At 41.1% G+C, this 12,500-nt stretch overlaps 1 protein-coding gene across 1 annotated transcript in view; it reads right to left on the bottom strand.

The window, feature by feature from the left end:
- The window catches only part of LOC133644895 (prominin-1-A-like), a 162,299-nt gene extending 153,990 nt beyond the window's left edge, over positions 1–8,309 (bottom strand). The window contains exons 1-3 of the mRNA XM_062039649.1: positions 7,929–8,309; positions 5,103–5,164; positions 4,914–5,039 (exon numbers count right to left, since the gene is read on the bottom strand). Of these exons, the coding sequence (XP_061895633.1) occupies positions 4,914–5,039; positions 5,103–5,164; positions 7,929–8,309 (569 nt within the window). The remainder of the gene's footprint in view (positions 1–4,913; positions 5,040–5,102; positions 5,165–7,928) is intronic.
- Positions 8,310–12,500: the final 4,191 nt, after the last annotated feature.

The raw sequence follows: 12,500 nt of genomic DNA, 5'->3' as shown, positions 1-12,500 counted from the left end.
GCGGACGTGGGAACGTAGCGGCCTATCAACATCTCCGTGTTCAGCCAGACGACGACATATGTAAAGATAAACGCATCATTTAAAGAACTTGACGGTTTTATTGCAGCGAGCACTTGTCTCGTGTCGTTACCCAGCATGCCTTTCCACCATCTATTTTAGTCACAGCCTGTCTAACGCCATTAACGCAAAAGGTGGCAGCACGATGAGCGGGGCAACCCCGCCGTGCTGATCATATGGCTCTAATTAATGATCGTTCCTACGCCCATTAAACGCCTCACTAGGTCATCCTCTGTTTAATATCTCACCCGTCCCGAGATGAGCGCCACAAAAGTAGCCTGGACCGTTTTGATAATTTAAACATGACCCCGGGGGAACGTTTCCTGCTGCCATAAAACGCATCAAAATGCAGTTTGCCGCTCGCTCGTTAAATCTTAGTGACTCATGTTGACTAACAGGAGATGCAGATAGGACGTCAACAACGCCCGCCAGAGGCCGAGTGTGGGCAGAAAATAGTAACGGAAGGAGGGAATAAAAGATGACCTCAGCCAAGGCGGCACAAACCTCATTTAGATCAGCACAAACCAACGATTACAAATGGTATAATTACTATTACCGATAAAAAGATCCTAATGGGAGTCACAAAAGGGAAAGTTCTAATTTTGCAGATTTATTCATCCATATTTTATTGCCGCCTATCCCTTTCGGAGTCGGCGACAAAATCTGCTAAAATTGTTAGCATTCGAGCGACTAGCATGTTTCACTCCAAGGTGTACGGCTTCAAAACTGGGAAAAACGTTAGCACGCTAGCAAGATAACAGTTAGCATGTTAATGTTAGCATTTTTACATTGGCATGTGTCAAGTACCAACTATACACTTGTGGAGGGGGGTGTGGCGTGCGGGCCTGCCGCGGAGCGGGGTGTGTAAGGACCGGCCTCGAAGCCAGCGACAGGTGAGTAGATTGGCCCAGCTGGGGCTTGTTATCTAATCACCTGTCGCCTTTATTAGCAGCAGCCGGACAGAGACACGTTGTTGGGAGTTGGAGCAGAGCGAGAGACAGACTGGAGAGCAGAGCGAGACACACGGTGAAAAGCAGAGACATGCCCGGACTGGAAAGTCCGAGATACAGACTGCTGTATATCAATAAAAGACGTGATTCAAACTGTCTACCGGCGTCAAGAAGATCTGTCGGCATCAGAAGAACACACCAAAAGAGGGAAACCTCTACAACACTATATTGCCAAAGGTATGGTGTCCAGCCATCCAAATGATGAGAATCAGGTGTCCTAATCACTTGGCCCGGCCACAGGTGTATAAAATCAAGCACTTAGGCATGGAGACTGTTTCTACAAACATTTGTGAAAGAATGGGCCGCTCGCAGTGATTTCCAGCGTGGAACAGTCATAGGATGCCACCTGTGCAACAAATGTCCTCACTCCTAAATATTCCAAAGTCAACTGTGGGCTTTATTATAAGAAAATGGAAGAGTTTGGGAACAACAGCAACTCAGCCACCAAGTGGTAGGCCACGTAAACTTCATGTGACCTTCCAATTAGCCCACGTACAGTACGCAGAGAGCTTCATGGAACGGGTTTCCACGGCCGAGCTGCATCTAAGCCATACGTCACCAAGTCCAATGCAAAGCGTGGGATGCAGTGGTGTAAAGCACGTCGCCACTGGACTCTAGAGCAGTGGTTCTTAACCTTGTTGGAGGTACCGAACCCCACCAGTTTCATATGCGCATTCACCGAACCCTTCTTTAGTGAAAATAAAATGTTTTTTTTCAAATTCAAGACAAAGTTATATGTTTTTGGTAACACTTTAGCAGCGATGGACGGGACCGACTTTGACGGCACATACAATCCAAACCGGAGCAGTAATTAAAACTCTTTCATCAACTTTTAATCAGAAGGGTTCAATCTCTCTCCTGTGCTACTTTGAAGCCGACACGACAAACACGCTCAGGAGATAATGTTTGAAAAAAGGTGACCGGTTTTTACAAAACTTTTGTTTTGAAGGGGGAATTGAAAACTTCCTGTTGATTTTTGCTGGGGGTTGTCAATATATGAAATGTACATAGAGGTATTCGTTTCATGTCTCTATGACATTCCTACCGGAAGTTACAGACAGTTTTGTCTGAGTTTTCTTTCTAGGAGCAGTTGTGTCTGTGTTTTCTTCCTAGGGGGCGCAAGAGCTCAATTTTGAGTTTTGGGGTTGGGTTTTTTTATTAGATCGCAATTTTTGCCAGTCCTGATGTGTGTGTCCAGTTTGGTGAGTTTTGAAGCATGTTAAGGGGGTCAAATTACAGCTCAAAGAGGCAAAAGTGACTGTTTTTAGTCAACTTTTGTTTTGAAGGGGGAATTGCCGACTTCCTGTTGATTTTTGCTGAAGGATGTCAATGTATGAAATCTAGGTCGTCTAAGTCAGACCTACATAGAGGTATTTGTTTCATGTCTCTAAGACATTCCTACCGGAAGTTACAGACAGTTTTGTCTGAGTTTTCTTTCTAGGAGCAGTTGTGTCTGTGTTTTCTTCCTAGGGGGCGCTAGAGCTCAATTTGAGTTTTGGGGTTGGGTTTTTTTATTAGATCGCAATTTTTGCCAGTCCTGATGTGTGTGTCCAGTTTGGTGAGTTTTGAAGCATGTTAAGGGGGTCAAATTACAGCTCAAAGAGGCAAAAGTGACTGTTTTTAGTCAACTTTTGTTTTGAAGGGGGAATTGCCAACTTCCTGTTGATTTTTGCTGAAGGATGTCAATGTATGAAATCTAGGTCGTCTAAGTCAGACCTACATAGAGGTATTTGTTCCATGTCTCTAAGACATTCCTACTGGAAGTTACAGACAGTTTTGTCTGAGTTTTCTTTCTAGGAGCAGTTGTGTCTGTGTTTTCTTCCTAGGGGGCGCAAGAGCTCAATTTTGAGTTTTGGGGTTGGTTTTTTTTTATTAGATCACAATTTTTGCCAGTCCTGATGTGTGTGTCCAGTTTGGTGAGTTTTTGAAGCATGTTAAGGGGGTCAAATTACAGCTCAAAGAGGCAAAAGTGACTGTTTTTAGTAAACTTTTGTTTTGAAGGGGGAATTGCCGACTTCCTGTTGATTTTTGCTGAAGGATGTCAATGTATGAAATCTAGGTCGTCTAAGTCAGACCTACATAGAGGTATTTGTTTCATGTCTCTGCGACATTCCTACCGGAAGTTACAAGCAGTTTTGTCTGTGTTTTTTCCTAGGGGGAGCTAGAGCTCAATTTTGAGTTTTGGGGTTGGGTTTTTTTTATTAGATCGCAATTTTTGCCAGTCCTGATGTGTGTGTCCAGTTTGGTGAGTTTTGAAGCATGTTAAGGGGGTCAAATTACAGCTCAAAGAGGCAAAAGTGACTGTTTTTAGTAAACTTTTGTTTTGAAGGGGGAATTGCCAACTTCCTGTTGATTTTTGCTGAAGGATGTCAATGTATGAAATCTAGGTCGTCTAAGTCAGACCTACATAGAGGTATTTGTTTCATGTCTCTGCGACATTCCTACCGGAAGTTACAAGCAGTTTTGTCTGTGTTTTTTCCTAGGGGGAGCTAGAGCTCAATTTTGAGTTTTGGGGTTGGGTTTTTTTTATTAGATCGCAATTTTTGCCAGTCCTGATGTGTGTGTCCAGTTTGGTGAGTTTTGAAGCATGTTAAGGGGGTCAAATTACAGCTCAAAGAGGCAAAAGTGACTGTTTTTAGTAAACTTTTGTTTTGAAGGGGGAATTGCCAACTTCCTGTTGATTTTTGCTGAAGGATGTCAATGTATGAAATCTAGGTCGTCTAAGTCAGACCTACATAGAGGTATTTGTTCCATGTCTCTACGACATTCCTACCGGAAGTTACAAGCAGTTGTGTCTGTTTTTTCCTAGGGGGCGCTAGAGCGCAATTTGAGTTTTGGGGTTTGGTTCTTTTATTAGATGGCAATTTTCGCCAGTCCTGATGTGTGTGTCAAATATGGTGAGTTTTGAAGCATGTTAAGGGGCTCAAATTACAGCTCAAAGAGGCAAAAGTGACTGTTTTTTAGTAAACTTTAGTTTTGAAGGGGGAATTGCCAACTTCCTGCTGATTTTTGCTGAAGGATGTCAATGTATGAAATCTAGGTCTAAATCAGACCTACATAGAGGTATTTGTTTCATGTCTCTACGAGCAATTTTGTCTGTGTTTTCTCCCAGGGGGTGCTAGAGCGCAATTTTGAGTTTTGGGGTTTGGTTTTTTTATTAGATGGCAATTTTCGCCAGTCCTGATGTGTGTGTCAAATATGGTGAGTTTTGAAGCATGTTAAGGGGCTCAAATTACAGCTCAAAGAGGCAAAAGTGACTGTTTTTTAGTAAACTTTAGTTTTGAAGGGGGAATTGCCAACTTCCTGCTGATTTTTGCTGAAGGATGTCAATGTATGAAATCTAGGTCTAAATCAGACCTACATAGAGGTATTTGTTTCATGTCTCTACGAGCAGTTTTGTCTGTGTTTTCTCCTAGGGGGTGCTAGAGCGCAATTTTGAGTTTTGGGGTTTGGTATTAGATGGCAATTTTCGCCAGTCCTGATGTGTGTGTCAAATATGGTGAGTTTTGAAGCATGTTAAAGGGGTCAAATTAAGGCTCAAAGAGGCGGCCGGTATAATAATAATAAAACCTTACAATTACAATAGGGTCCTCTGTCCCAAAGGGACATTGCGGTCCCTAATTACCTCTATTATCAACAATACAATTGTTTCATATGCAACAATACATGCATGTCATTAAAACTTGAAATACAAAATAAAGCAGATAAATGGAGAGGAAGAAAGAGAAGCGAACTGTATTAACCTTGTAGATTGTCGTGGCAATTTAGATATTTCATTCACTTGCATTGGCTGTGTTATTGCTATGTTATCATTTTTATTGACAAGGTTTTTCAATAGTTTCTTACCAATGTGGCGTGAAATGTACACGCTGAGGTAAGAAGGTGATCTTTGTCTCGGAGCACATGGACTGGCAGGATTTGTAGACCCAGAATAGCTCCACTTTGGAATAGAGATTGAGCTGTCTTTTATTCCTTTGAATGAAGGAAACGGGGAGAAAAGCCGAGCGATTAAGAGAAGAAACGAACAAAAGCTACTTTGACTCGTGTGCTGCTTGGATGTGGAGCTCCAGCACTTCTCCAACAATCCTCTTCAAACACTCGGAGGGGGATTATTTTCCATCAGAGCGAGAACTCCACGGGTTTCTTTCAGGAATATGTGATGTTTGAGGTATGTTAGCTGATTCCACGTCCTTTGAAAATGAATCTCTGCTTTGTTTCGCCAGCTTAAAGTTCACACTTCACCATTCCTTTTGACCACCATCTGAGGTCGCCGATACGATTCAGGAACAATTTGAGTTTATTTAGAATTAAAGTATTCAGTGAGTTATGGTAAATGGGTTATACCATACCTTCAAGGTACTCACAGCGCTTTGACACTATTTCCACATTCACCCATTCACTCACACACTGATGGCGGGAGCTGCCAGGCAAGGCCCTAACCACGACCCATCAGGAGCAAGGGTGAAGTGTCTTGCTCAAGGACACAACGGACGTGACTAGGTTGGTAGAAGCTGGGTATCGAACCAGGGACCCTCAGGTTGCTGGCAGGGCCACTCTCCCAACCGTGGCGCAGTATTGTACTATGTGGCGAAATATTGTACTTAAATATATGCTTGACTTATGATTTCAAAACAAATGATCAATCAAATTGTAGAATGTAAAGTTGACAGTAGATTTTACGATTACAATTCCGCCGACTGAGTTTTTTTTTTACCGTATAATCAACTTTGGTACTGTTTTTTTCCATATACAAGACACAAAAACAAAAAAATAAAATAAAAAAAAGATTTTACAGTACAGCTCTAATGCTTGAATTTTACCACTAAAAACATTTATTCCATTTATTACATTTTTTTTATATGCTGTAAAAAAACAAAACACTGTTTTTATTGTAAAATTCTGGTGACTGAGCGGCCAATTTTTTAAAGTAAAATGTCAATTTTTTTTGCAGCTTATGTAAAAAAAAGTATATATTTTTTATATATATATATACATATATATATATACACATATACATATATATATATATATATATATATATATATATATATATATATATATATATATATATATACATATATATATATATATATATGTATATATATATATATATATATGTATATATATATATATATGTATATATATATATGTATATATATATATATATATATGTATATATATATATATATATATATATATATATATATATATATATATATATATATATATATATATGTATATACACTACCGTTTGGGGTCACATTGAAATGTCCTTATTTTTGAAGGAAAAGCACTGTATTTTTCAATGGAGATAACTTTAAACTAGTCTTAACTTTAAAGAAATACACTCTATACATTGCTAATGTGGTAAATTACTATTCTAGCTGCAAATATCTGGTTTTTGGTGCAATATCTACATAGGTGTATAGAGGCGCATTTCCAGCAACTATCACTCCAGTGTTCTATTGGTACAATGTGTTTGCTCATTGACTCAGAAGGCTAATTGATGATTAGAAAACCCTTGTGCAATCATGTTCACACATCTGAAAACAGTTTAGCTCGTTACAGAAGCTACAAAACTGACCTTTTTTTGAGCAGATTGAGTTTCTGGAGCATCACATTTGTGGGGTCTATTAAACGCTCAAAATGGCCAGAAAAAGAGAACTTTCATCTGAAACTCGACAGTCTATTCTTGTTCTTAGAAATGAAGGCTATTCCACAAAATTGTTTGGGTGACCCCAAACTTTTGAACGGTAGTGTATATATATATATTTATATATGTAAAAAAAAATTTAAAAAAATAAAATAAAAAAAATCTCCTGAGGTTTGAGGTAAACCCCTCATGAAACAGGCCTGTAGAGATGAAATAGTCTTTTGATTTTTTTCCCACACACACACATATATATATATATATATATATATATATATATATATATATATATATATATATATATATATATATATATATATATATATATATATATATATATATATATATATATATACACACACTGTATACACACACATATGTATATTCATATATTAATCATTGTTAAAAGTGGCCCTCTGATGGCAACCATGAAAACCAGTTTGACACCCCTGCTGTACACTGAAGGTGAAAGTTCCTATATTCATGTTATTTATTTTACGGGAATTATGGATGAATGAATTATGGATACAAACAAGCAAGTAAGCAACAATTAATGGCCAATGTGTTCACATCTTATTTGAATACAACACTTTAGCTTGAAGTAACAAGAGGACACTTTTTCAATGTTCAGTAAAAGTACAGTAAGCAAGATAAGTAATATGTACCTTCTGCTGTTGTTTTTCAACATAAAATAAAATAAAATATTACAATGTCAACATCAAAAATAAAGTGCAACATCTCTTAAGGTTGAAATAGCAGTATACAGTACAGGCCAAACGTTTGGACACACCTCTTCCTCATTTAATGTGTTTTCTTTATTTTCATGACTATTTACATTATTATTATTATTATTATTATAATCTGCGCAGATATTTGGCCTTTTGACGTATGTCGGTATTGGCCGTTTTTTGGGTGCTTAAAAGTGCTTAATTTAGGCTAACATACCAAAAATGTGCTTAATTCGATAGAGAGACAGAGAGAGAGAGAGAGAGAGAGAGAGAGAGAGAGAGAGAGAGAGAGAGAGAGAGAGATCCTGGGATCTGTTGGAGCCACTCTCCCAGTTTGGGGGTTACTGCTCCGAGCGCCCCCACTACCACGGGGACCGCGCTAGCCTTGACCTTCCACATCCGTTCCAGCTGCTCTTTCAGCCCTTGGTACTTCTCAAGTTTCTCGTGTTCCTTCTTCCTGATGTTGGCGTCAGCTGGGATTGCCACATCTATCACCACCACCCTTTTCTGCTCTTTGTCCACCACCACTATGTCTGGTTGGTTAGCCAGAAGTTTTTTGTCTGTCTGGAAACTGAAGTCCCACAGATCCTTGGCCCTGTTGTTTTTACCCACCTTCTGTGGTATGGCCCATTGGGATTTGGGTACTTCTATTCCATACTGGTTGCAGATGTTCCTGTATACTATCCTAGCCACTTGGTTGTGCCTCTCCATGAACGCTGATCCAGCTAGCATCTTACAGCCTGCTACTATGTGCTGGACTGTCTCAGGGGCTTCTTTGCACAGTCTGCATCTTGGGTCTGATCTACTCTGGTAGATCCTGGTCTCTATGGCTCTTGTGCTTATGGCCTGTTCTTGTGCTGCCATGTTAGTGCCTCTGTGCTGTCTGTCAGTCCTGCATTTTCCAGCCACTGGTAGGATTTCTTGATATCAGTCACTTCCTCTGACGGTGGTACATGCCATTTAGGGGCTTGTCCGTCCAGGTTGTCTGCTCCTCCTCCTCTGCACTCTCATCAGGGTTCTGCTGCCTGAGACATTCACTTAGCAGTTCATCCTTCGGAACCGTTTTTTCGATGTATTCTCAAATTTTCGATCTTTCATCCTGGACTGTGGTTTTGACACTCACAAGCCCTCGGCTTAGTGTATAGCCTCAGGGTGCTGGACTTGGGGTGGAACCCTCTGTGCATGGTGAGGAGCTTTCTAGTCTTGATATATGTGGCTTATATCTCCTCCTTTGGCCAGCTTATAATACCAGCGGGGTATCTGATGACTGGTAGTGCGTACATGTTGATGGTGCGGACTTTGTTCTTACCATTCAGCTGACACCTCAGGACCTGCCTTACTCTCTGGAGGTATTTGGCTGTGGTTGACTTCCTTGTGGCCTCTTCATGGTTTCCATTAGCCTGTGAGATGCCAAGGTACTTGTAGCTGTCTTGGATATCACCTATGTTTCCCTCTGGTAGGTCAATCCCCTCAGTCCTGATCATCTTGCCTTTCTTTGAGACCATCCGGCCACACTTGTCCAATCCGAATGACATCCCTATGTCATCGCTGTAGATCCTGGTGGTGTGGATCTGTGAGTCTATTTCTCGCTCGCTCCTGGCATACAGCTTGATGTCATCTATGTAGAGCAGGTGGCTGATTGTTGCCCCACTACGGAATTGGTACCCGTAGCCGCTCTTCGTGATGATCTAACTGAGTGGGTTCAGGCCTATGCAGAACAGCAGTGGTGATAGCGCATCTCCTTGGTATATATGCCGCACTTGATGTTGACTTGGGCAATCGGCTTTGAATTGGCCTCTAGGGTTGTCTTCCATATTTCCATCGAGGTCTGGATGAATGCCCTTAGATTCCTGTTGATCTTATACAGTTCCAGACATTCCAGGATCCATGTGTATATATATCATACACAGTACATCCATCCATCCATCTTTAACCGCTTATCCGGAATCGGGTCACGGGGACAACAGCTCCAGCAGAGACCCCCCAGACTTCCCTACCCAGAGCAACATTAGCAACTTCCTCCTGGGGGATCCCGAAGTGTTCCCAGGCCAGAGAGGAGATGTAATCTCCCCATCTGGTCCTTGGCCTGCCCCAGGGTCTGCGCCCAGTGGGACGTGCAACGAGAACCTCCCTAGGGAGAAGCTGGTGAGGCATCCGCACGAGATGTCCGAACCACCTAAGCTGGCTCCTTTCCAAGCGAAGGAGCAGCGGCTCTACCCCGAGTCTCTCTCGGGTGACTGAACTGAACTTCTCACCCTATCTCTAAGGGAGATGCCAGCCTCCCTTCTGAGGAAACTCATTTCGCCCGCTTGTATCCACGATCTTATTCTTTCGGTCATGACCCACACTTCATGACCATAAGTGAGAGTAGGAATGTAGGTAGCTCGGTAGACCGAGAGCTTTGCCTTCTGGCTCAGCTCTCGTTTCGTCACAACAGTACACCACATATACAGTACAGTACAGGCCAAAAGTGTGGGCACACCTTCTCATTCTTTGTTGTCATGACTATTTACATTGTAGATTGTCACATCAAAACTATGAATGAACACATGTGGAGTTACGTACTTTACAAAAAAAGGTGAAATAACTGAAAACATGTTTTATATTCTAGTTTCTTCAAAATAGCCACCCTTTGCTCTGATTACTACTCTTGGCATTCTCTCCATGAGCTTCAAGAGGTAGTCACCGGAATGTTATTTTTTACAGTAATACACCGTAAAAACAACTATAAATTTTAAAGTAAAAACATTGGTAATTTTTTCCATTTCCATTTATGTACACAAGATTAAAAACATTCACTGTAAAATGTACAGATTTTTTTTTAAAGAATGTATGTAAAAAATATTTAGAATAGGGGTGTCAAAAACTGTGTGTAATGTTAAAGCGTACTTGTTAAATATTATACCTGCTTTGTTTTTAATGGATACTTAGGTCTACTACACTACTTTATTTAAGCTTGTCATTATGGTGGTACTTAAAGGCCTACTGAAAGCCACTACTACCGACCACGCAGTCTGATAGTTTATACATCAATGATGAAATCTTAACATTGCAACACATGCCAATACGGCCGGGTTTACTTATAAAGTGCAATTTTAAATTTCCCACGAAACTTCCGGTTGAAAGCGTCTATGTATGATGACGTATGCGCGTGACGTCAATGGTTGAAACAGAAGTATTCGTACACCATTGTATCCAACACAAAAAGCTCTGTTTTCATCGCAAAATTCCTCAGTATTCTGGACATCTGCGTTGGTGAATCTTTTGCAATTTGTTTAATGAACAATGAAGACTGCAAAGAAGAAAGTTGTAGGTGGGATCGGTGTATTAGCGGCTGGCTGCAGCAACACAACCAGGAGGACTTTGAGATGGATAGCAGACGCGCTATCCGACGCTAGCCGCCGACCGCATCGGTGATCGGGTGAAGTCCTTCGTTGCTCCGTCGATCGCTGGAACGCAGGTGAGCACGGGTGTTGATGAGCAGATGAGGGCTGGCTGGCGTAGGTGGATAGCTAATGTTTTTATCATAGCTCTGTGAGGTCCCGTAGCTAAGTTAACTTCAATGGCGTCGTTAGCAACAGCATTGTTAAGCTTCGCCAGGCTGGAAAGCATTAACCGTGTAGTTACAGGTCCATGGTTTAATAGTATTGTTGATTTTCTGTCTATCCTTCCAGTCAGGGGTTTATTAGGGCCCGCATGGCCCTGTATAAAGGACTCCCACAGGGAGTCCTTTGTACAGGGACAGAGGACTCTATTGAAATTGTAAGGTTTTATTATTATTCCGCCGCCACATTAAACTCTAATTTGACCCACTTAACATGCTTCAAAACTCACCATATTTGACACACACATCAGGACCTGCGAAAATTGCCATCTAATAAAAAAACCAAACCCCAAAACTCAAAATTGCGCTCCAGCGCCCCCTAGGAAAAAACAAAAACAAACTGCCTGTAACTCCCACTAGGAAGGTCAGAGAGACATGAAAGAAAAACCTCTATGTAGACCTACATTTCATAATTTGACATCCTCGGGCAAAAACCAACAGGAAGTTGGCAATTCCCCTTTCAAGACAAAAAATGACTAAAAACAGTCACTTTTGCCTCTTTGACCTGTAATTTGACCCCCTTAACATGCTTTAAAACTCACCAAACTTTTCACACACATCAGGACTGGTGGAATTTGCGATCTAATAAAAATACCGAACCCCAAAACTCAAAATTGCGCTCTAGCGCAATTTTTTCAATAAAACACAGACAAAACTGCTCCACAGAGGAAAACACAGACAAAACTGCTTGTTACTTCCGGTAGGAACGTCTTAGAGACATGGAACAAAAACCTCCATGTAGGTCTCACCTAGACCTACATTTCATTATTGACATCTTTCAGCAAAAATCAACAGGAAGTTTGCAATCCCTCCTTCAAAACTAAATGTTTGTTAAAACCGGTCACCAAACATCAAACATTATCTCCTCTGAGCGCGTTTGTTGTTTTGGCTTCAAACTAGTACAGAAGAGAGATTGAACCCTTCTGATTAAAAGTTGACGAAAGAGTTTTCATAAGTGCTACGGTTTTGATTTTACGAGCCTTCAAAGACCCGCTGCGCTGATGCTGCTCCGCTGCTGTGATTTTACGAGCCTTCATAGAACCACTGTGCCACTGTGCTGATGCTGCTCTTGTTTCAAGATGGCTGCTTAAAAGCAGGAAGCACCAGCGTGAGCACACAATGCAGAGAAGGTATGTACACTAGACAAAAGTATTGGGACATTTAGGACTACCATTGGACAAAAGTATTGGGACACTAAGGACTATCTCTGGACAAAAGTACTGGGACACTAAGAACTCACACTGGACAAAAGTATTGGGACACCTACACAAAAGTATTGGGACACTAACGCATAACTCTGGACAAAAGTATTGGGACACTAAGAACCAACTCTGGACAAAAGTACTGGGACATTTAGGACTACCACTGGACAAAAGTATTGGGACACCTACACAAAAGTATTGGGACACTAACGCCTAACTCTGGACAAAAGTATTGGGACACTAAGAACT

This window comes from Entelurus aequoreus, linkage group LG28 (genome assembly GCF_033978785.1).
Source record: "Entelurus aequoreus isolate RoL-2023_Sb linkage group LG28, RoL_Eaeq_v1.1, whole genome shotgun sequence".
Taxonomy (NCBI): domain Eukaryota; kingdom Metazoa; phylum Chordata; class Actinopteri; order Syngnathiformes; family Syngnathidae; genus Entelurus; species Entelurus aequoreus.
The sequence above is the reverse complement of the archived record's forward strand: the minus strand, read 5'-3'. Positions and strand labels throughout refer to the sequence as shown.